Source organism: Heterocephalus glaber, unplaced genomic scaffold (assembly GCF_053883595.1).
Source record: "Heterocephalus glaber isolate CG9 unplaced genomic scaffold, H.glaber_assembly_v1.0 deba00001531, whole genome shotgun sequence".
Taxonomy (NCBI): Eukaryota; Metazoa; Chordata; class Mammalia; order Rodentia; family Bathyergidae; genus Heterocephalus; species Heterocephalus glaber.
In genome coordinates, this window is record NW_028258329.1 from 19,566,207 (window position 1) to 19,590,661 (window position 24,455).

The 24,455-nt window shown below is 44.3% G+C and overlaps 1 protein-coding gene across 4 annotated transcripts in view; it reads right to left on the bottom strand.

The window, feature by feature from the left end:
• Positions 1-10,476: 10,476 nt before the first annotated feature.
• Iqgap1 (IQ motif containing GTPase activating protein 1) overlaps positions 10,477-24,455 on the bottom strand; it is a 94,766-nt gene continuing 80,787 nt past the window's right edge. For all 4 annotated transcript variants that reach the window (XM_013075120.3, XM_004852819.3, XM_021264851.2 and 1 more), the window contains 5 exons: positions 23,065-23,277; positions 21,668-21,834; positions 19,728-19,850; positions 15,992-16,100; positions 10,477-12,608 (listed from right to left, as the gene is read on the bottom strand). In XM_013075120.3, the coding sequence (XP_012930574.1) occupies positions 12,495-12,608; positions 15,992-16,100; positions 19,728-19,850; positions 21,668-21,834; positions 23,065-23,277 (726 nt within the window). In that variant the 3' untranslated portion in view covers positions 10,477-12,494. The remainder of the gene's footprint in view (positions 12,609-15,991; positions 16,101-19,727; positions 19,851-21,667; positions 21,835-23,064; positions 23,278-24,455) is intronic.

A 24,455-nucleotide genomic window follows, 5' to 3' on the forward strand; every position in this document is an offset into this window, starting at 1 on the left:
CACCCTCAGCCCTAAATTTATTTCACTTTGCTTTTGTGTTTACTTTTTTGAGATAGAGTAGTGCTATGCAGTTCAGGCTGGCCTTGAATTTCCTTTGTAGCCCAGGGTCCTCAAATATGTGCGTCTCCTGCCTCAGCTCAGCCTCCAGAATGTTGGGATTACTGGTGTGCACCACTATGCCCCATGTCTAAATGTAATATATATATACATATATATATACACACACACACATATATATATATATATATATATGTGTGTGTATATATATATTTTTGGTACCAGGGATCGAACTTGGGTCCTTGCGGTTGTGAGGCAGGTGGTGGAACCACTGAGCTAAATCCCTGGCCCTAAATTTAATTTTTAACCAAATAAGCACATATATGTGAATTGTTTGAAATAACAGTGCAGGCTTATATATTAAAAAGAGATAATTCCCATTGTAAATGATAAATCCATCCTGCTGTCTTGCATTGGTTTTCAATTTTAGAGACACTTTATTTTCCTGTTATGGAAAGGGATGATTTGAGTATTTTATGCCCCAACAAAAATATACTTTACTCTGTCTTCATGCTTTCAATGCCATTAAGATTATTTTGGATAAATCAGTAAGAAATGTTTACATAGTGCATGACAGTTCTCTTTTGCTATACATCTTTCAGGGGTATGAGTGTTAAAATTATTTCCATTGTTAATTTGCTTAGATTTCTCTCAAATCATTATTAATCTGCATTTCCTGAACTCTGGAAGAACTTGAACCACATTACTGAATCTGCGAGCGACCGGTTCTCTGAGAAGGTCGTTTCCTCACCTGGCTCCAACCTGCATACCAGATCTTCCTGTCCTTCACCATATATCCACCACCACTCTGCTTCTTCCTGACCTTGGCAGATCTCGGGTTGTCTGGGTTTTTTCCCAGCTCTAGGAATTGGGTCTAAGGCCTTCTTGCTGAGCTACATCCCCGGCCCTTTTTTTATTTTTTATTTTCAGACAAGTTTTCACAAAGTCATTCAGTTGCCCAGCCTGGACTCAAACTTGCCACTCTCCTGCCACAGCCTCCCAAAATGTCGGGATTCCAGGTGTATTCCACCGCCCAGCTTCAGGTTGTCTTCTTGCTTCCTTTCCATTCTCCAGTTGTTCCTGGCCAAGAGAGGAAAGGGTTACCTGGGAGAAAAGACCCTTGAGCTGTGGTGTGCAGATGTCTGGTTTTACCATCATGCTGACTTTAGCCTGGCTAAGAACAGTCCTCTTCGTTGCAGCCCTCTCCAGTCAGATCCCAGAACGCCTTGCTGCACTGTTTTCTGAATTCCAGCACTGCTCCGGGAAGGGCATTTGCACTGTTTCCTTTTCCTTTGCAGGTGACCTGGTTCTGTGAGAACTGTTTATTTTGTATTTCTCCTTGTTCTCTGAAGGCCTAGTGCCCTGGTCTTTTATGATCTGTGTCTTCAGTTGTTGCTTATCACACTATTGTATGGAGACTGGTAACTCATATCCTCTGGTTTGGGGAGATTGTCTTATCTTTTTGATAATTTTCTTTTCATTTTCTTTCTGAAACTTCTGTTGGTCAGCTAATGGGTTTCCTAGACTGCTGTTCTCTTTTTTCTTATCTTTTTATTTTTCTACTTATCTTTCATTGTTCTATTTCCTGATAAATTTTCCCAAGTTTATCTTCCAACTCTTCAATTGAATAATTTCTGTTATATTTTTAATTTCCAAGAACTCTTTCCTGCTCTCTGATTTTTTTTTTCAAGACAACATCTCAAACTTGAATTTACCACAATCCTCATGCCTCAGCCTCCTGAATGCTAGGGTTACAAGCATGTGCCACCATGCCCAGCTTCTCTGATGTTTCTTGTTTAATAGAATCCCATACTCATTTCATGGATGTGATGTTAACCATAGGTTATTTCTGCTCTCACATTTTCTTCTATTCCTTACACAGTCTGCCTCTGTTTTGTCTGAGTACATTTTCCTTTTGTTTGTTCATTTTATCTTTGCTGAAGGCTTTCCTCAAATCTCTGGTGATCCTTGACTCTACTTATTCTGTGCCAGAGATTGCTAGTTGTCTCCAGATAGTCATTCTCCCCATCTTCCTTTATTAAAAGAAGTCCCTGGTTCTGCCGGTTGCCCCACAAGAGCAAGTACCCTAGTTCGATCCCCAGTACAGAAAAAAAAAAAAAAAGAAATCCCAACCTGGGCATGGTAGTGCACACTTGTAATCTCAGCTATGTGGGAGGCTGAGACAGGAGGATGGCAAGTTTGAGGCCAGCCTTGGCAATTTAGTGAGATTCTGCATCTCTAAATAACAAGGGGTGGGGATGTAGCTCATTGGTAGGCCACTCTCCTCTACTTGACTTCCCAGTACCAAAGAAAGAAAGAAGTGGTTGTGGTGGCATGCACATCTGTAATACCAGCATTTGGCAGGCTGAGGCAGGAGGATCATCTCGAATTCAGAGCCACCCTGGGCTACACAGTGAGTTCAAGGCCAGCCTGAACTACATAAAGACACCCTGTCTCAAAAAACAAAGAACAAAAAAAACAAGAAGGAGAAGGAGAAGGAGAGAAGAGAAAAGAGAAGAGAAGAGAAAAGAAAAGAAAAAGGAAAAGAGAGAGAAGAGAGGGAAGAGGAGAGGAAAAGATCAGCGAAATCTGGAGTCCTAGCTGGGCAGATGCACATGTGTACATGGGTATGTGTCTGGTGACTACATTCCCTAAGGTGACATTTCCCATTCCCCCTTGCAAATAGGTATGATCAGAGCTCTATGTTCTGCCCAACAGGATGTGAGCCGAATATAGGCAGCTTTGAGATTGTGTCCTTAAACAACTTTCATGCACACACACACACACACACAAGAAGTGGCTTTCCCTTTCCTCTTCTCTCCTCCTTGCTAACGGGAATGTGGCTGTGGTCAAAACAATGGAGCAGTCATCCTAGCCCGCTGGGTAGAAACTGCGTTGAGAACAATGGCAGAAAGACTGTAGCAAAGGATCTGTGCCTCCCACACCTTGTGTGTGCACTGCTTCTAGACTATTATCTGAGAGATAAGCATCGGTTTTGTTTAAAGCCCTGTCACTGTAGCCTTTGTTACAGGAAGTGAATCAGGACCTATTATACTTAAACAGAAAATTTCTTATAAACAGATTAATAGCTGCCTTTGGGAACATAGAGGCTACTGGGAAACCTTTATCTCCTACTTGACACATTTCTAAATTATCTGCATTTTTAAAAAACAAGTATTATTCCTGTTAAAGTCAAGAAAAAAAAGTCACACATAGTGGAGTACACCTGTAATCCCCACTGCTCAGGAGGCTGAGGCAGGAGGATTGGAGGTTCACCAGACTAGGAAATTTAGCAACTTAGCGAGAGTTTCTCAAAATAAAATTTAAAAGACTGGGGGTATAGGGCTGGGGATTTAGCTCAGTGATGCCACTGCCTGCCTTGCAAGCACAAGGTTCCGAGTTTGATCCCTGGTACCAAAAAAAAAAAAGACTGGGGGTATAGTTCAGTGGTACAGCACTTTCCTAGCATGGGTGGGGCCCTGGGCAGGCAAGAAAAAGAGAGGGGAGGCCTCACGTGGGATGTGTAGGCCTTCTCTGAATCCTTCCTGAATCCCTCCCTCCTAGCTCTTGCTCTGTCTCACCCTAAGTTCAGGCCCTTTCTGGCTCAGTTTCCCCAGAGTGAACCTCCTGCTTACATCAGGGAGGAGAGGCAGTTTCCTGGCTTTGAACAGCTGGGGAAGGGACCTGGGGATCAAACACTGCTTGAACACTCTTCACCTTCGTGTCTTCAGCTGGTCACCGGCTCTCCAGATGCCTGGGGCTCTTGCTGGACTCTTCAAGGACAGCACCCACATTGGCTGCAGGCTTCCATTTTCTTCTCAGTTTCTGGAATATTCGTGGGTTCAGGGTCTGGGCCTGTGCTGAGAACCCTCTCCCAGGACAAGGTAAGGCCTGCAGGAGAAGAGTTTCCACAAGAAAAACACACGGTGAGTTTTAGGACCCAGTTCTGGCTGGGAATCAGGACTGGAGGACCTGGAACTCAGAATGGTAAAATCACTTCCCAATATGCTTTGTTTTTTTTTGTTGTTGGTACCGGGGATCGAACTCGGGTCCTTGTGCTTGCGAGGCAGGCAGCAGAACCACTGAGCTAAATCCCTGGCCCTTCTCAATATGCTAATGTCTTCTAGGTTGTTCCCAGGTGCCAACGTGGCTGTCCTAGCAGGGATCTGGATTAAAATCCTGAAAGCAGAGTGTTTGAGGCATGTGACTATAGTCCCAGCTTTTTGGGAGGCTAAGGCAGGAGGATCACCTGGGCCCAGGAGTTTGAGGCCAGCCTGGGCAACATAGCAAGACCTCATCTCAGAATAAAACAAAACAAAAGTCAAAAACCAAAAACTTGCAAGTTCCTTGTTGGAGCTCCTCAGGCCTGTTGGAAGAACAGAAAGACAATGCCTGGAATTCACACTCAGACGCATACTCTAAGTCGGGGCCTGGCAAATATTTTTCCTTTACCAGGCCAGAGAGTAAACGACTAGGGCTTTGCAGGTCTTGCAATCTGGGCTCCTTGTAACTACTTTCCTCTGCCTTTGTGGCATTAACACAGCCTGAGGTGCCAGGTAAATAGACAAAGTTACTTTTTTGCTTAGTTTAATCATTGTTACTTTGTGGATAATCCGTTTCTTCTCAGTTACTTTGCAGTTTTGTTACATTATGTCAAGGTAAGGATTTTTATGATATTTAGAACTCAGAGTATTTTTCAATCTAGACCTGCAGCAACTAGGATTAGGCCTGGCTATAGCAAACACCCTCCAAAAAACACCTTAAGAACGGTGACAGTTTATTTCTGTCATGTGTGAGAGTTAAGGTGCTGTCTTATTGCTCTGCCACTCATAGCCTGGACTTCATGGTGCCAGCTGGTGACATCTGTGTTCTAAGAGACAACATGAGGCGGAACGGGGTGCTCAATCCTAGAGTATGCACTGGCATGCATGAGGCCCTGGGGTCCATCTCCAGCATCAAAAAACAAAAAAATCAAACAAGCAACAAGATAGAAGATGAGACAAAGAAAGGGGGAAAGGCTCCTGTGTTCTTTCTCTCTCTGTGTACTAAGGAATGTCCCCAGGGAGCACTAAGCTATATCCCTGGTCCCCCCCTTTTTTTTTCTGGTATCTGGGATTGAACTCAGGCCCTTGTGCTTTCAAGGCAGGCGGCAGCACCACTGAGCTAAATCCCCAGCCCTCCTTGGTCCCTTGTTATTTTTTAAATTTTGAAGCAAGCTGCCTAGGTTGGCCTTGAACTTGCAATCTTCCTGCCTCAGCTTCCTGAGTTGCTGGGATTCTGTGCACCACGCCTGACTTCTGTCTCTTACAAAGTTCCCAGAAGCCATTATGTGCACCTCCCTCTACCCCACTGAACAGAATTTAGCCTTACAGCGATACCTGGATACAGGCAGCTGATGACCCACTTAAAAAAAAAAATCAATGTTCTCTTGTGTTAGACAGCGGCACTCATAGTTTAGATTTCATCCCGGGCACCAGAGAGTTTGTTAAAACAGATTGCTGAGGGGTCTGGGATTTAGCTCAGTGGTTCTGGCTTCTGCCTCACAAGTACAAGGTCCGGAGTTCGATCCCTGGTACCAAAAAAAACCCCCAAAAACCGAAAAACAGATTGCTGAGCTGCACTTCTGAATCCTGATTCAGCAAGTCTGCCACAGAGCTGAGAGGTTTTTTGTTTTTTTTTTTTTGGCACTGAGAATGAAATACAGAGCCTTCCCAAAGGCTTTCTTCATTTATTTATTTTAAATTTTGGAGACACTTTTAAATTTTGGTAAGTCACTAGGGTGATCTTGAACAAGCAATCCTCCTGCCTCGGCTTCTCAGAATGCTGGGTTGACCCGGCCAGGCAAGCATCACCTTTCCTGCTGAGAATTTCTGACAAGTTCTCAGGCCATGCAGATTGGACCTGCTCTTTCCAGCCTAACAACTCAGTTCAGGCCACCAAATCTCTCCCTTACTGAGGCCTTAATTGGTTCACTTGAGTATTAGCCAGGGTCCCAGCAGGGGACAGGTGGCCACTCCAACTGAGTAATTTAAGAAGAAGTTAATTAAGAGACCAGGTAGGTTTGAGGGAAACAGAACCCCCTGGGGCTAGTTACAGGGGTAGCCTTAGCTCCCAGGCCTGAGTGCCTTGGGGAGGGATAGTTTGCAGCAGAGGAGACTGTTAGGGGAGCTGCCTGAAGGCTCTGGTAGAAGCAGGCAATTAAATTCTCAGTGACCTGGCAGAGGTGGCTTCCTCCAGTCTCCTGGCAGCACCCCCACTGCCAAAGCTGAGTAGAAGGTACAGGGGAAGTGGAGGTCCTGTCCATGTGCAGCCTGGAAGCAGCTTCTCAGGGCCAGAGGAGGGTAGTGGAGGGGTCAGAAGAGTCCGGGCCCAGCCTCCCACACCCAGACCCTCCGCTTTGCTAACGTCCCACACTCTCACCCTTTCTTGCTTTTGAATTTGTCAGTTTCTCCTCCTCATCGCTGGAGCACTGATTTATTTTTATTTTTATTTTTGTCAGTCCCGGTTTGCAGTACATGATTACACTCATCATGGAGAGTTGGTTTGTGTAAATTAACACATCTTCATTCCTTTTTCATCCCCTTCCTCCCTGACCTGCCATCTCTTGGTCTCCTTCCCTTTTGTGAAAAATCTGTCTCCCAGTTTCCTGTTATCTATGACGTATCCTTGAGTTTGCTCTTTAATTTATTTATACTCGGGAGACTGATTATCAGCACCTCTTCCCAACTACATAGCTGATCAAGTTGGTAGCTTGCTGTCTGCTATAGGCAAGTACTTAATCCACAGAACTGGCAAATGCTATGAATCGAGGCATTTTTTTCCTTTGACGAAGCTGCATTTATTAAGATATTCTATATAAAAATTGTTTTGGCCTGGCACGGTGGTACACGCCTGTAATCCTAGCACTCAGGAGGTTGAGGCAGGAGGATCCCCAGGAGTTCAAGGCCAGCCTGGGCAATATACTGAGTTCAAGAACAGTCTGAAGTATATAGCAAGAACTTGTCTCAAAAAAAAATTTTTTTTTTGGTACTGGGGATCAAACTCAGGACCTTGCACTTGCGGGGCAGGTGGCAGAACCACTGAGCAAAATCCCTGGCCCTTTTTTGTTTCGTTAGGGACTCAGAAAGTGTCACACCCCCACTTTTCCTTGAAGAAGCTTAGAAACAATAACCAATCTAATTGCCAGGAGCAGCCCAGGCACCCAAGTGTACCCTCTACATACCACTCTCCCCTGCAAAGAGCATGGCTCCTGGAGAACGGCTGAGTTCAGGTCTGGGGTGAGAGGTGTAACTATGGGTCCTGGACATCTACTATTTTGAAGGCCCAAGACTAAGGGCCCAGACTGCTGGGCTCAGGCTGAAAGGACTCAACAATCACCATGTAGACATTTCTGCTGGCCAAAGAGGGGACAATTGGGGCACCAAAAAATATACAGTGGATTAAAAGCCATCAAATATTAAAAGTTTAAGAGTGTGGAATGATTTTCAAAAACCAAAACCTTGCCTGATGTGATGGTGCATACCTGTAATCCCTGTACTCTGGGAAGTTGAGGCAGGACGAATGCAAATTCAAGCCAAGCCTGGGCAATTTAGTGACTCGGTGAGACCCTATGTCAAAATAAAAAAAGGGTGGTGGATGTAGCTAAGTGTGAAGGTCCTGGGTTTAGTTCCCAGTACCACAAAAGAAACAAATCAAAGCAAAAACAGAACAAACAATCTCATTGGTTACCTTTAGCAGGTATTAGGGAACCAGCTCATTCTGAAAAGTGGTAAAAAGAATCAAGTATTCATCATCTTTTTCAGAATCAATGTTCCACAAAGTAACAAAATAGGTGGTAAGGGGAAAGAGTTTGTTAAACATGCTGATAATGAAGTAGGAATGATGGGATATCACCATTTTGCAACCCTTAATGGAATAAAAAATTGAGGTAGCCATTAGCAATGGCTGCTGAATCCCTGTGATACATGATGAAGAGCTGATGGGAATTTGTTTTTCTTTTTTTAGTGCTAGGGGTCAAACCCAGGGCTATACACACGCTGGGCAGGTGCTCTACCCCTGGCCTGGACCCTTGGCCCTGATGGGATGGAAGGATTATAAGGAACTGGTCATGCTGCAATATCTGCATCCAGTCAGTCTTTATATTACATAAAGATAAGCACCTGATGTGCTGTGAGGGGAATTCTGAAATATTCTTGCCAAAAGACTGAAACTGAATCTGATGCACAAGAACTTGGAGCCAGGTGTGGAGGTGCACACTTGTATCTCAGCACTCAGGAGGCTGAGGCAGAAGACTGCCATGTGTTCAAGGCCAGCCTAGGTTACATAGTGAGTTCAAGTCCAGCCTGGACTACACAGTGAAAACCCTGACTCAAAAAAATTTTTTTTTAAATAAGAAACCCAAGGGCTGAGGATTTAGCTCAGTGGTTCCACCGCCTGCCTCACAAGCACAAGGACCCGAGTTCAATCCCTGGTACCAAAAAAAAAAAAAAAGAAACCCAGAGTGTGATTCTACAGGATCGATATAAAATAAATTAGAAGCTAGGCATGATGATGCACACCTGTGATCCTAGCACTCCCGGGAGGCTGAGGCAGGAGGATCCAAAGTTCAAACCCAGCTTAGCCAACTTAGTGACTTAGATCCTATCTCAAAGAGGGTGGGGGGAGGCTAGGAATGTAGCTCAGGGCAAAGGCCTGCACCATCAGAATAACTCAGGTGGGAGTGGGTAGAGGGGAAGCAAAATAGATTTGACCCTATGTGGACAATTGTTGGCACTGGCTGGTAACCACATGGGAGCTTGTTGTACTGTTCCCTCTGTTATTAGTTTTTCATAATTTTAAAAAATTGCAGTGCTAAAGGATTATTATTTCTCTCTTCCTGAGGCATCTGCAGTGTATTGAATGAAATAAGCTGTCTTGAAGTCAAAGGGTTATGAGTGTAATTAACAGTCACTTAAAAAGTCATGATAAAGCCCTTGTCTCCTTCCCAAGTTCTGGGAAGGTAGATGATCTAATGACTGGATAATTAATCCTTTTCCAAACCAGGTAATTTTCTTTCCTTTATTTTTTTGTGCAGCACTGTCGCTAACACACACGTCAGCTTTCAGTAACAAACCCACCGTAGCTGCAGCTGTTTCACGATGAGAAACCGAGGCTCAGGACTGGCCAGGAAAGCCACCATCTTGGGTCACTTCTCAGGCTGAACGGGGTGTCCCCTGCAGCCACTCACAAACCGCCACTTCCAACTTGTCATGTAGGTCTAATTTTCTAACATGGTTTGGGCAGTTTACAGACACAACAATGCTTATGTACATGTATTGTTTTCCAGTGGATAAAGGCTTATCTCAGTGACTGTGTGACCACATTGGTCACCATGCACAGGCAGGGAGCTTCGTCTCGTGTCCTCTGTGGCTGGTGCTTGTCCTTAGGCCCACAGGCTCCTCTGCCGTCCACTATGGCTGTGTCCCCCGGCTCCACTTTGCCTCTGGGTACAGGCTGTGCTGAGCATGAGGTCAATCTCCTCAGACCCGAGTCCTCTGAGCAGCCTGCAGGTACCCGCACGCCCGGTCCCCCCATGTCTGCTTCTGGCTCTGTGCGGTGGGCGCCCTGGGCCCTGGCCAGCGAGCTGTGTCGTGGCACTGAGCCTGGGGACAGTCGCGGGACTATGGATGATTGCCCATCTTCCATCAATTTCTGGACCTGCTGATGGAATTGGTGTCACTGGGATCCACCCAGACCTCCACTTTACCACAGTGGACACAGGAGGCCTCGTCGAAAAGTCCTTCGTCCTATGTCTTCAGGACAGGCTGCCCGCTGAGGCTGCCTCTCCCTCTTTGCTCTTGCCGTTTCTTTTCACTTCCACCTTGCCCTCATCTTCTCTGGGAACTCGCAGATAGAGCCGCCCTCCAGGGGCCACGGGGATGGAGCCGGGTCCAGCACAGCGTGAAGCTCCGCGGGCATTTTGAACTTTCAGCCCTCAGCCAATCAGAAGCAAGCGGTATCGGTAAGCCCCTCCCTTCTTTTTACATGACAGCTCCTCTAATGGTAATAAATTATAAATGGCCAAACTGGCACATTAGTCACTGAAGAGCCAGGTGTGGTGGCGCAGGACTATCACCCCAGCACTCGGAAGGATGAAGCAGGAGGATTGCCAGAGTTCATGGGCAGCCTGGGCTAGCTACATTGTGCGTTCAGGTCAGCCTGAACTACATAGGCAGACCCTGTCTCAAAAAAACCAAAATAAATAAAAATAAAGGTCACTGAAATATTCTGTGATTTGATAGCAAATGTGGTTGTTTGTTCCTTTAAAAGCCTATAGGAGTTGTTTTCTGCTTTGGTTTTTAGTAATTAAATCTCAATCTGATCAACACTGTTTAGTGGGAATTGCTGACAATGAAACCGAAAAATAAACACAAACACAGGAACAAATGACCTTTTATTTCATCCAGAGATACAAAGACAATTGTGTGTAGGAACAACCTGAGGGGTAGTTGAATCCTTGGGAGGAAGTAAATTCATGGTAAATGTCAGGATGGCTGATCACAGAGAAGGTCAGAGGAGGAGAGGATGAGACAGAACAGGACAGCTGACAAATATGGCTCGACAGGCTTCAGTGCCTGTTGGGGCAATCTCTAATTTTATAGGGTTATCATCAAACTTCTTAACGTTCTTTTGAGGCTATTTTGCATTAGAAATTGTGTTCAGGGCAGTATAATCCTGACAAGTAACTGAAACACCCTATTCTATTAAAGGAGTTGTAAACTTTGGTCATTACCAACTTGGAGGTGGCGCTGGGGACAAGCATTTGGGATGGGTGTACTCTTTTGAGGAAAAGGGTTTACATACTTTTGTTAGTACCGGTTTTTGAGTTGATGATGGGGAAATGTTTATTAAAAAAATTGTTTTCCCAAACACAACAAAACCAAGGTCAGGGTAGTGCCACAGGCTCCTTTCTGTGGCCTGCACCCACATCAGGATATGCAGACGAAAGCCATTTCTCCAAGACTTGCGGTTGTTTAACAGGGATGCACCACATGGTTCATTATTAATTAAAAGTTTATTGGCCTTAAATATATCAGTACATTTTTAAATTCTAGATTTTAAAGTTTTATGATAAAAGAATACTGAACCAAAACATCAGAGAAAATGGAGGTTCAGTGGCATGATTTCAATCTATTTTCCTGGATAAACAGATTTTTAAAAAAAAGTTTATTACTTTTTCCAAGAACAAAAGCTTTCTAAATTCAACATTTAGAACTAAACTGTCTTTGATGAAGCCTAGAAAATTTAGGTTCATAAAATAAAGGCACAAATATGGGCAGCAAGAAAAAAGAAACAGGAAGAAATTTTGATTTTAATGTCAAGTATAACACCGGTTGGCTGTTTTTGTTTTAGCTATTTAAGGCAGGATTCTTTCTGCAATTCTGCAGATAGATCCTAGTGTTTCAGGACTAAGAAAGTTTCAAGAGTTCAAATATACAGATAAACCAATTTTTAAACTTTTTTCTCAAAATATTCTAAAGGCTTTTGAAGCATTACATAAATCTTTAAAATTTCTATCACATTTTAAGAAATAAATCTATGCTTTTATAAGGCAATCTTAAGACACAGAACAGACTTGAGAACCGTTATATTCTACCCTAAGGCCCAGTGCTTTACTGCAGTGATGGGTGGGCCGTGTCCTTCAATGGAGTTAATCTCTAGAAACAGGCAGGCACCCAGTCCTATGCCAATCCACGAAACCAGCTCAACAAGATCACTGGGCCATTCTCGTGCACTGCTGGGGGTGTCACACTAACACCATTGCCCAAATCTGATGGTGAAATTTTAAAAATGCTATCTCTTTTTTTCCCCCCTCTAAAACTGCTTCATTTCAATAGCGGAATACAGTGACTTACATTAGCTGCTTCCCACAAAGGAAAACAGAATAGTGAGAATCAACCATCTGCTATATCTTCTGACTTTAGTGATGGGACAGAAATATAAAGGAGGTTCACTTCCAGAGGACAACTGAGTAACCACTGCTAACCTGACATTTTATTATGTGTCCATGTTGCTGCTAAGAGTGCCCACTTCAAAGTGATGAGAATTTGAATTCCACTGTCCTTGTTGCTGAGTAAAACAAACATCAAAGCTTACAGGCCAGCAAAACTGCTTCAAAGGCTGCAATCACAGAGGATTTTGGTGGGGTTTCCATTTTTTCCTAAGTATGAGAAAAATGAAGGCACCAGAAGGTCGACTAAGCCCAAAACACAATTTCACTGTGAAAAGAGGGCGGCGAATGTCCCACCAGAGACAGGAGTTAAAATGAGGTGCTGGGAGGCATCAGACTGAGGCATCATTATGTGCTGGTGCTGGCTTCCAGTGAGCAAAGAGAGATCCCAGAAGGGGCTCTAAGAGGTTCTTCCCTCTGTCCTTCTGGGCTGGCAGCAAATGATCAATTACTTCCCATAGAACTTTTTGTTGAGCAGGAAGATCAGGAGGTTGACATTTACTTTAGCTCTATCAAATAACTTCATGACTGCAACACCTTCATACTGTAGCTGCAGCAGGTCCTGTTTAAAAAAAAAAAAAATCAAGTCTATGGAACAAGAGAAGAAAAGACACAGTGCAGGGAGGGATCCAGGACTGAGCCGCACCTCGTGTGGCTGGTATCAGGTGGGCAAAACCAAAGCTGCCAGCAACAGACCTGCCCCACTCAAGCGCCCTGGAGCAAGATCAAGAGGGCACATGCGGGTAACTGGGCACTGGTGAGCCACTTCGTGTGTAAGATACACCAAACATGGAAAGAAAAAGAAGCTAGTGTGTGATATAAGCCTTTTTATTTCAGGGGGTTGGAGGTATAGCTCAGTGCTAGAACACTTGCCTATCACACATGAGCCCCTGTGTTCCATCCCAGTACCAAATGAAGAAAATATTTTTTTAAATTTCAGAAGTTAGTGACATTTCACCAGTTTTTTTGGTACTGGGGATCAAACTCAGGACCTTGCGCTTTCGAAGCAGGCACCAGAACCACTGAGCTAAATCCCTGGCCCCATCACCAGTTTTAATAAATCTAGAAAAAGTAGAGTCATTTCATTTCTTTTTTTTTGGTACCAGAGATTGAACTCGGGTCCTTGCACTTGTGAGGCAGGTGGCAGAACCACTGAGCTAAATCCCTGGCCCTGCCATTTTACTTTAAAAAATTTTTTTAAATTTTGAGACAAGGTCTCACAAAGTTGGTCAGGCTAGCCTCGAACTTGTGATCCTCCTGCCTCAGCATCCTGAGTAGCTGAAATTACAGGCTTACTTCAATTCATAATGAAATGTACTAATTATTGAAAAATGATGCTGGGCATGGTGGTGGATGCCTGTAATCCCAGGATTCGCAAAGTTGAGGCAGGTGGATTACTGACTTCAAGACCAGCCTAGAATACATAGTGTGACCCTATCTCAACTGAAAACAGAGAGACAAGGCTAGTAATGTTTCAATAACACCTATTTGAATTGTTTTTTGGTGATACTTGGAATTGAACCCAGGGCCACCTGCATATTAACCTTGGACTTTACCACTACGCTGCATCCTCAGTTTCTCTCCTAGATTCTTTCACATGTGCAAGCTTTTCTACTTTGAAGGCAAGGAAAGAAGAGTGCTAACCGTTTATTAGGAATCAATCCCAAGCTCAGCCCTGTGTACACATGTTAATAGGGTCTTTTTACGTTCTCACAGCGATCCTATGGAGTATAATCATTCCAACCCTAAGAGGAGCTCCTCTCCTGGGGCTCAGAGACGTAAATGACAAGCCCAGAACAGCGCTGGTCTGATCCCAACAAGGGGTCAGCATGAGTCAGCATGAGCCTGACCCCCCCACCCCCACTCCAAGGCTGCTGCCTCCCACCACCCTCCACTGTGTGGAGCATGGTGAGGGGCTGGTGTGGCCTCTGCACTCTGACCCCTCTGGGAATCCTACAGGGAAAGCAAGGGTCAAAGGGCCTGTAGGGATCCCAAAGGCTCAGTCAGTTATCTGGGGAAAACCCAGCATCTTCAGGTGAGTGAGGATGGTGCGGTGTCCCTGTGCCCAACCCGTCATCTTGTATCATGCCATGTGGGATGAAGCTGGGCACGAGGGTGAAGCTGCCTTAGGCTGGCTGGCCTCTAGATGCCAGGAGAAATGGGATAGCGGGTCTTTTTGTGGAAGTGCTTTAGCCAGCCATGTGCATTAGTCATTTCACACTGGCAGCTAGGGTGCTTTGAGTGTACTGATATCCAAGAAGAAAAAGACTAAGACAAACTGCCTCTGCTTAAGGAGTTCACAGTTTTGAGACAGGAGGGAAATGAGTCAAGATGCTCTGTAAACAGAGGACATCTCCGGGCTGCTGCAGCACAGGGGAGACCAGAGACTGTGGCTTGGTCAGGGAGGCTTCAGGATGGGAACACATAGGCATGGATGGATTCATTATCCGATGGAACTAAGTGGGGTGGAAAGGGAGAAAGGGAACCCGAGGAGGAGCAGCATGCACAAAAGCCAAATGCAGCCACGTGTGGTGGCATATGCCCATAATCCTGGCACTCTGGGAGGCTGAAGCCGGAGGATCACAAATTTGAGCTCTGCCTGGTCAATCTAGTAACTTAGCCAGACACTGTCTCAAAACAAACAATAAAAAAGGAAGGGCTGGGGATGTGAACTCAGTGCAAAGGCCCTGGATTCAATCTTCAGTACAGAAGGAAAAAAAAAGTTTGGATGCACTGTTATGGCTTAGATCTAGATGTTCCAAGCCTCATGTGCTTGGGGGTGGGGGGCTGTTACTGGATCATGGGTGCATGACAGTCATCACTAGATTGGCCTGCTGATGGGTTTATAGCTGGGTGTGATGTTAGCAGGGAAGTCTGGTGGGAAGAGCTGGTCACTGGGGGCACGGCCTGAAAGGTCATGTCCTTCCTCCTCCCTTGACCCCTTTCTTTGCTTCCTGCTGACAAGCTATGAACTGATTCTCATCCGAAATGCTTCTCTGCCATCCTGGCCTGCTTTGGAGCCAGCCAAACATTGACTGCAACCTCTACAAACTCTGAACCAAAATAAAGCCCTCTTCCTTTAACTTGTAAATGTTGGGTATTTCCTCCCAGTGACAACAAAGAAACTAAAGCACTGCACATTCATCCAAAAGATGCCCACCCCATGTGATGGAGCATGCCAGTGGGAGGTAGAGCGAGGAAGGAGAAGGGAAGAGCATCAAGGGCCAGGGTGTGACTCGATGGTACAGTGCTCACCCAAGATGCATGGGGGAGTGGAGGGTGTGATGGGGGCCTATAAATGACCACATAAGGCAAAGCTGAAAGAATTTACACATTTGCTTAGGAATCCTCTCAGTGCACTGCTATTCTTCAATGTGCAAAACTTAGTTCAAAAAAACAAATTAGGGATAATTATGCTACAAAATGGCAGGAGTCTCTCCCCCCGCCACAGTGGGACCTTTGCTCTGAGGGACATCCCTAGCCCTTTTTCATATTTTATTATTTATTTCCCCAAGTTGCCCAAGCTGGGCTTGAACTTTCAGTTCTTCTGCCTCAGCCTCCTAGAGTGCTGGTACTATAGGTGTGTGGCACCACATCCAATTCAGAGTTCTTCTTTTAAATTTAAGATGGGATCCAATTTACATATACCTTGTCAGAAATACATACAAACTTTTAGGTATATCAAATTAAAATGAGAAAAAAAGAATTCAAGCCACTGAAAGGCTTATGACAGTTCTAGCTTGCTGACACTGTATTAATCTTTCATTCAAGTTTGAGGTTATCACCTCTGTCCAGGGCGCACAGGCCAAACTGGACACCTGGAAACCCTGGCGGAGCTGAGCCTGCTGTGCTCGGATGGCTTCCCCTCTGGGTCTCTGTCCCTTCTCCAAGGAGAGCCAAGCACCTCCCTCAGAGCACTGCCAGCTCTCCCTGGTGCACACCCACCTGATAATGTAACATAAAGGTCTCCATCTGAACTCCCATGAATTTGGCTTTCACTTCAAAGTCTCCAACTTCTTCTGTTGGACCAATTTCAAAGATAACATTTTTAAACCTGTTGAAACACAACAACACACAGGCATGTTCTGTATGTTCTCAGTAACAATACCGTACGCATGGGGAAGGGGGTGAGTGAGTCTTCACAGGGGAAAAAGGGTCAGAAGTGCAGGCCTGGAGTCCTGGCGCAGATAGTTCAGCATAGGACCACCACGGCTCAGGACCCTTGGTGCTGGGACCCAGAGGGATGAGTGGCAACCTGTCTGCAGCACTTGAACTCTACTGCCTGGAAGGAGGACACAGAGAGCTCCCTTGGCCTCCGTGTGGTCACGGCTGAAATGTACTAAAGGAGGACAGGGTGGAAGGGGTGTGGCACAGCATGCATGTCTGGACACACCAAAACAGGACCCAGTGGTTTCTGCAGAGAGATGCAGTATATTCAAAGGCACTGAGTCCAATCAGAGAAACTGCTGTTACTGTATTACTCAACACGGCATATGTCAGGAGGCTTTACAGTACAGCACAGAGGTGGGTTACGGTGCTTGTCAGGCAGATATACACCCCAAATTTCCACCCCCTAAGCACGAAAGTGAATCACCTCCGTGAACACATAAGTGTGAAGGTGTAGAGGTCAGACAGGGCTCGCGGGAACCTGTGCCCCGAAATGAGCCTGCATACTACGCACCACCTCGAGTCACCTCTTAGGGGTGTTGTTTTATGTGACTGCTAGTGGATTTGGTCAGTTATGTGGTTTCTAAGCCCACAGTAGCAAATGAGAAAAAGGGAGGTAAACAAGACAGCACTTGAACTGCAATGGAAACTAATGACACAGAGAAGGGGAGAGATGATATGTAAGACAGTGAGTGCTCAACCAAAAGAACCCCCAGCAAACGAACAAAAAGCAGAAAGACTAAGGTTGAAAAACTGACCAGAGAAAATATAAATAATAATCTACATTTAAAAAATAACACTCTAGGGCCGGGGATTTAGCTCAGTGGTTTCGCCGCCTGCTGCACAAGCGCAAGGGCCCGAGTTCGATCCCCGGTACCAAAAAATAAATAAATAAATAACACTATGCCCTAAAAATCAAACAACTCAACTAGAAATCTAAGAAGTGAAAATTTCAGAAGGATTTTTCTTTTTTTGGTCTTTTCCGACAGGGTCTTGCTATGTAGTTCAGGCTGGCGTTGATCTCCAATGTAGCCCAGGAGGCCATGAACTCATGACAATTCTCCTGCCTCAACCTCCTAAGTGTTGGGATTACAGGCATGCGCCATTATGCCCGGAAAGGGATTTTAAAAAAATGATTGAAAAACAAAAATTACCTTATTCAATGAAGGCAAGAAGTAGTAAGATGACCACTTCATACATACTTCAGACATCAGTGAAAAATTTTTGACAATACATGTTGAGTTTAACAGTTTTCCAACAATTTTGGAAAACAGTATTAAGTTCAAAAACTTAAAACTAGAACTACTGTATGACCCAGCAATCCCACTTCCCAGCATGTGTGGAAAGAGTTGCAAGCAGGCCTGAGGGAGATGTCTGCACACCCACATTGGCTGCAGCACTGTTCACAATGGCCAAGAAGTAGGAACCACCCATGTGCCCATCAGCAGGAGGAGTAGGTAAACAAAATGTGGTGCATACAATGGAATATTAGTCAGCCTTAAAAAGGAAGGAAATCCTGTCATATGGACAAATCACGAGAACATTATGCTAAGTGCAACAAGCCAGCCACAAAAGACAAACAGTGTGTGATTCCCCGTAGATGAGGTCAATAAAGTAGTTAAGCTCAGAGAGCAGAGAAGGGAGCAGCTATTTAAGGGGCACAGAGTGCTGGATAACTTCCAGGGATTCATTTACAGCACTGTGAACACACTGAACTTAAGGAACTGTTTCTTTCAAAATGATTAAGATAGCAAATCTTATGTTATATATTTTTACAGTAAGAGAATTCTTTTTGTTTGTTTTTTTGGTACCAGGGATCAAACTCTGGTCCTTGCGCTTGCACAGCAGGCGGCAAAACCACTGAGCTAAATCCCTGGCCCAGTAAGAGAATTCTTTTATTCTTTTTGAACAGAGATTCAATTTCTGGAGGTATCCTCTACTGGGGGAAGAATAATCATGCCAGAAATCCCAGCTACTTAGGAGGTTGCTTGAGGCCAGCCGAGGCAACACAGCCAGATTCCATCTCAAAAAGCAGCAAAAGTGGGCCGGATATTTAGCTCAGTGGTTCTACCACCTGCCTTGCAAGCACAAGGATCCGAGTTCGATCCCTGGTACCAAAAAAAAAAAAAGCAGCGAAAGTAGGATCAAAGATTTACACAGAAAGGTGTCATGACAAGTGTAATAACAGAAAAAGCTAAATCCATTTGTTTCCACAATAGGTTAAAATAGGGAATATCATGTATCCATTTAAAAAGATGCTTTCAAAAATATGAAGAGTGGGCCGGGGATTTAGCTCAGTGGTGCCACCACCTGCTTCGCAAGTGCAAGGTCCTGAGTTTGATCCCCAGTACCAAAAAAACAATGTTCATGATATGTTATCAGAAAAAATGTCAGATATATGACATTAAAAACATCCTAATTTGGGCAAGGGCTCAGTGGTTTTGCCGCCTGCTGTGCAAGCTCAACGACCCAAGTTCAATCCCTGATACTTAAAATAAAAAAAAAAGAATAAGTGGTAGATTCAGCAGGTAAGTGGGTAGATATATAATTTTTATGTGAACAGAGCCACAGCAGAAAATATACTTAAATGATTTATAAGATTACAAGTTTTTAATTTCCCTTTATATTTCACCATATTTTCTAAGTTCAATAATAAATACATATTTTAGAATCAGAAAAATGCAAAATGTTCTCTTTCTTTGTGGTGCTGGGGAATCAAACCCAGACCCTTGTGTATGCTATGCAAGAGCTCTACCACTGAGCAACAACCTTAGGTCCTGGAAGTTTTTCTTTCTTTTCTTTTCTTTCTTTCCTTTTCCTTTCTTTCCCTCCCTCCTTCCCCTTCCCCTTCCTTTCTTTCTTCTTTTTTTGGTACAGGGGATCAAACTCAGGACCTTGTGCTTGCCAGGCAGGCAGTGGCACCACTGAGTTAAATCTCCAGCCCCTGGAACTTTCTTATTTAAACAAATACAAGAGGAGAAAGCTCAGCCTCCCGAGGTCACAGTCAGACTGAGTGAATGCTCAATCAAGGCCTGGATACTCTGCTGGGTCAGGACTTGCAGGAGGCTGTGTCAGATCCACTGACCACCGGCAAAACCAGTGGATGCTTCCCTGAAAGGAGAGGGAAGGCGAGTCCTTGGGTCCCCGCTGAGGTGCAATACAATAAATGCTGCTTCTTGTTACCCTTACTGATTCTGGATTCAGATTCTGGAGAAATAGAAAGAGTGGCTTCCTGCTTTAAAAAGGAAAAATGAAGACAGGATGGAGGCAAACAGAGGTGAATATATTCCACAAAAAGGAAATGACACCAATGCCCACAAACAAGAAAATATATTCTTGCTTGTGACAGATACATTATCTGTGTACAGGCCTAATTCTGAATATAAACTACACAGGAATATATACAAAATATACAGTGGTTGGCAGGAAAGAGAGAAAAGAAAGAAGACAAAGATGTGATGACTGCAAAAATGAAAGTCACCTTATAAAGCAAAGTGAACAAGAAGCTACTCACTGATTCACTTGCAGGTCCTCGATTTCCAGAAGCACTCCTTTCTCATGCAGTCTTGCTGCCGTGTATTTCAGAGAAATCTTCTTGCTTTTCTTTCCTTTCATTTCCCGAGGCTTTTTGGAGACCCTGTAAGAAATCACATGATAGCACTTTCTGTAAGTAACTGTCTGCTAGGAGCCTGTGTTGTCTATGAGGTTGGAAAACTCATAAGCTTAAGTTTCATACCAGTTCTAAAATAGCAAACAAATGTCAGGATCAGTAGAGTCAATCTTTGCAAAACGGAAAACTACACTGCTTCTGTCTTTACATGGTCTTCCTGCCTGATCCTGAGCAAGCACTGAGCCTCTGGGGCCAGCCTGAGGCAAAGGTGCTAATCCCTGCACCCCACCCCCCCACCCCACCCCCCGCCACAAGAAAGGGAAAAAGTATCTTTAAATCCATACTTTGTCAGAATTTAAATCAGCACAGGAATTATAGAAGAATGGGAGTCACGAGAAAGAAATAGTTGGTAGGAGGCTTTGGGGTTAATCAGAGGGAGAAGTGGGAGAATCAAGGGAATGGCAGAAATGAGATCCAGGGATCTGGGACACCTGAGAGAAGGGTTTCAAGGAATGGGGCAGAAATGCTGGCAGGAGTGTAAAATGGGAATAATCCTCACAGAAGGTGACTGAAGATATCAAAATTACAGTTGCACAAAACTTCAGACCAAGCAATTCCACTTCTAGGAATTTATTTTCAAAATAAATCCACATTTGCAAATGTACACGTTGTTGCAGAATTTTTTAGAATAATGACCAGAAACACGTTCATCAAATGAAAAGCTGATTAGTATATAGTGTTTTATGTGTCTATATAGTGGAATACCATGTATCCATTAAAAAGAAAGGAAGACCTAGCTATGCCTGCTTAGAATGCCTAAAAACAAATAGGACTCTGGCAACAAGTGTACCTTTTTGCTATATTTTGGTTTCTAAATACCATTCTTTACTAAATGGATCCGGACATGCTTGAAGAAATAGTTCAGTCCAGGCTGGGGGAGGGTAAACTGCATGCTGAACCTGAAGTGTACAGAGAATGATGGGACATGTTGAAGGGAGACGGGCCAGCTCCACAGTGGAGCTAGGTGGCCTGGTTCTGTCCCTTCAGTATCAGCCCTGCCTCACCCCAGGGACTCTTCTAGGGAGGGAGAGAAAAAGAGTACTCAAGCCACAGAGAGGGGAAGTAGAGGCAACAAAGCATTAAAAACTGATGTAAGGGAATGTGGATGTTCATTGTTCTATTCATTTGTTTTGTTTTTTAACCTAGCGTTGCTTTATAGAGCTATATCCCATCTTCTTTATGTTGAGACAGGTCTTGCTAAATTGCCCAGGTGGAACTCCAACTTGCAATCCTCCTGCCTCAGCCTCTCTAAGTGCTGGGATTACAGGTGTGCAGCACTGCTCCATGCTTCAGATGTTAGGTGTCAATAACTAACCTTACATACAGTACCTGCACTTGGCACCTCACTGCTGGGATTTCAGGGTGCTTCCTCTAAATGGCCATGCTGGTGATTTTCGACCAGCACCAAGTGACCTTTGTCAGGGTCTGTGAGCTTATCCCCAGGGGCCAGGGACCCTAAACTCCTACAATATTCCTTAGGAACTTTTGAAGCATATCTACCTTTTAGGACCGTGAGATGATCTACTTCCATGATTCTTTAATTTCTATGGCCAAGAAGATATTTAGGACAAGGGACGCTTAGAAACCCTACAGACATTATTGATGCCACATACTAACAAGTGGAACCCCACAATTATGCAAATAACTAGAAGCAAAGTAGAGAACTAATGCAACATAGAGATCAAGAGTGTTTAAAGCGAAAATCTTCAATGTCACTTCAGTTGCTTCTACTTCCTTTTTCCCACCCTAATTCTTTCCCTTGATTGATAGAAAGAAATACTCACTTGCCCTTGCTAGCTAAGTTATCCAAGCAGGTTTTGATGTAGCTTTTATAGTAATCCACCTGCTCCCCATAAAAGGTGGCCTTAGAGTTCAGAGCAGCAAAGGTCTGCTGCAACTTCACAAGTTCAGCTTTTCTCCTCTGTCGGTATCTCCGCTGATTCCGGATATCCTGCAACATAATTATTAAAGAAAATAATGATAGCTACCATGTGCTGCTTTGTCATTTTTTATTTAGCACTAGAACCTAGCAATGCTTAATGCTGCCTTGAACATGATCGTGTATCTTTTTTTTTTGTTTTTTGTTTTTAATTTTAAGATGGGGTCTTGCTATGTAGTTCAGGCTGGACTTAAACTCTTGGCAATCCTCCTGCCTCAACCTCCTGAGTGCTGAGATTAAAGGCATGTGCCACCAAGTCTGGCCTATAACCACACATCCTTAACAGGCAGCAATCTGGGGTCACAAATTACAAACTTCAGACCTTATTCCATTTGTATCTTCTATCAATGGGGAAACAGACTACTTTCAGACTTCAACATTTTTAGAACTGAAAATGCAAAGCAGGCTTAAAATTCTTAAATATGTTGGCAGGGGAGGAAAAAAACAATTATAATACATTAATTACCAAATTCTTGGGTGTGCATGACATTATCTTAGTGCAGTAACAGAGGGCACCTAAAATTCTCAGTTCACACTGGAGCCCCTCACTTGAAATAATTCACACAAATCAAGGATCTGATAATCAACTTTGCATTTCATAGTAAGTATGAAAAAGATCTGAAGATCCCCCCAACACCTGTCTCCCCCCTTAAGACAATCTAATTATGCAGTACAGGCTAGACTTGAACTTATTATGTAGCCCATGCTGGTTTCAAACTCACAATCTTCCTGCCTCAGCCTTCCAAGTGCTGGGATCACAGGAATATGCCACCACGCCCAGCTTCCAGACATTTTTTAACATTTTTGGACTATCTCTCTAAATTGCCCAGGCTGGCTTCAAACTTGTGATCCTCTTGCTTCAGATTTCTGAGTAGCTGGGATTACAAAATATGAAGCTACCATGCTTGGTAATGAAGACTTCTTGGGGGCGGGGATTTAGCTCAGTGGTTTCACCACCTGCTGCACAAGCGCAAGGACCCGACGTCGATCCCCGGTACCAAAAAAAAAAAAGACTTCTTTATGGCCAAAGATTAAATTTTGACACAGGAAACGTCAGGTAGAGTCTTGTCCCTATACATTTAGGCCATGGAAAAAGCTACTTCAGGACCAGAAAGAGTCAAGAACAGCTTCTCAGAGAGGAGGGCACTAATCTCCTAGGAATCAAAGATAAACTGTGGTCTGAGCAGCCGTTCTAAAACAGCTTTAAATAAGGCTGGGCCATTCCTGTCCCCAAGGCAATACCCTAGCAATGTCGTTGATCAGCTCCTGGTATCTGTTCTTTGGGTCCACAGTCCCAAGCTCTGTGAGCTTCTTTAAGCCAGTCTGGATCTTCTCCTTCTTCTCCTGGAGAGAGAGGTTGTTGTCTTCCTTTGCAGATGTGGACTTCTTCATCTTGTCGGGAGTTTTGGCATCCCGGATGGCGCGTCTCTGCATGACCCGCTGATGCTCTGCTTCCTGCAGACGAGGATGACATATTCTCAGCAAGTTTGCCACACTCACCCTAAGCTTTGATGCACACAGCATCGCTGCAGCTGGACTCACAAGGTTGTCCAGTTCTACCCTGAAAATGGGGGAACGAACGTTGCTCTCCTAGTAGAGACCAAACGAGAAACTGTGTGAAGCAGTACAGACCTCCCACCCAGAAGAGAGGTCCTCCAGGAAACCACCACTGCCTCAGTTTCCAGGGCTCCAGGCATTCTACTGGCTACAAAATCTTTTATTCTGTCCCACCACATTTTGGGATACAGAGGGTATTGCATTATAACAAAACATGGCTCTGTGAGTGTTGTAACTAACTACACCAACACAAGTGCTCATTAAATCCCTGTTCCTTGTTTCTCCCATCTTGTCCAGGCTCAATCATGCTTGGCTGTCCCTCTGTTTTCAGACATGCTCCAAATCCTCCCGATTCTGCCACCTCTCCTTGTTGCCACTTGTCTTTCTCTTACATCCTTGCCCAACATCCGGTCTACACTTGGTCCTCCTTTCTTTGAGTACTGTCTTAACAACTTGCAATCTGACCTCAGGATCTACTGCTCATTTCTAATTCCCATTTCTTGCCCTGAGTCCAAGGTCTTATCCTAGCTGTCATCCTGCTCATCTGCAATGCATTTCCCTCTTGCTCTAAGTGTGGACTTGCTGCTTCTGAGTGACCTGTGGCTACTTCTCTGTTTACTCTTAACACTCCAGTGATCACCCTATGCTGAGAGATTCCATAGCTTCCTGTCTAAGGCTTCAGCAGCATATTCTGAATAGTTTATAAGGGGATGCTGTGTTTGCAATGACCTGCAGCTCAAACTCATACTTCCTCCCAAACTAGTATGGTTCCCTTTTTCCCAATATTCCCCTTCATTCTCATTTCAAGATGATACTGCATCATACAGTTCAGAGTGAAGCTCTGAAGTCAGAAAGAATGGACCCAAGTCTGGTTCTGCCACTATGAGCCCATGATCTCAGGCAAGCTATTTAACCTGCAAGAGTCTTGATTTCCTCATCTATAAAACGGGAATGAAAAGACTTACTAGGGATAGTGCATGGATTAAATCTAAGATGGAGACACTCAATAAAGACTCGTTCCTCCCTCCCTACTTCAAATCTCTTCCAGGGTAAATGCATGGGTTACTGTTATACCT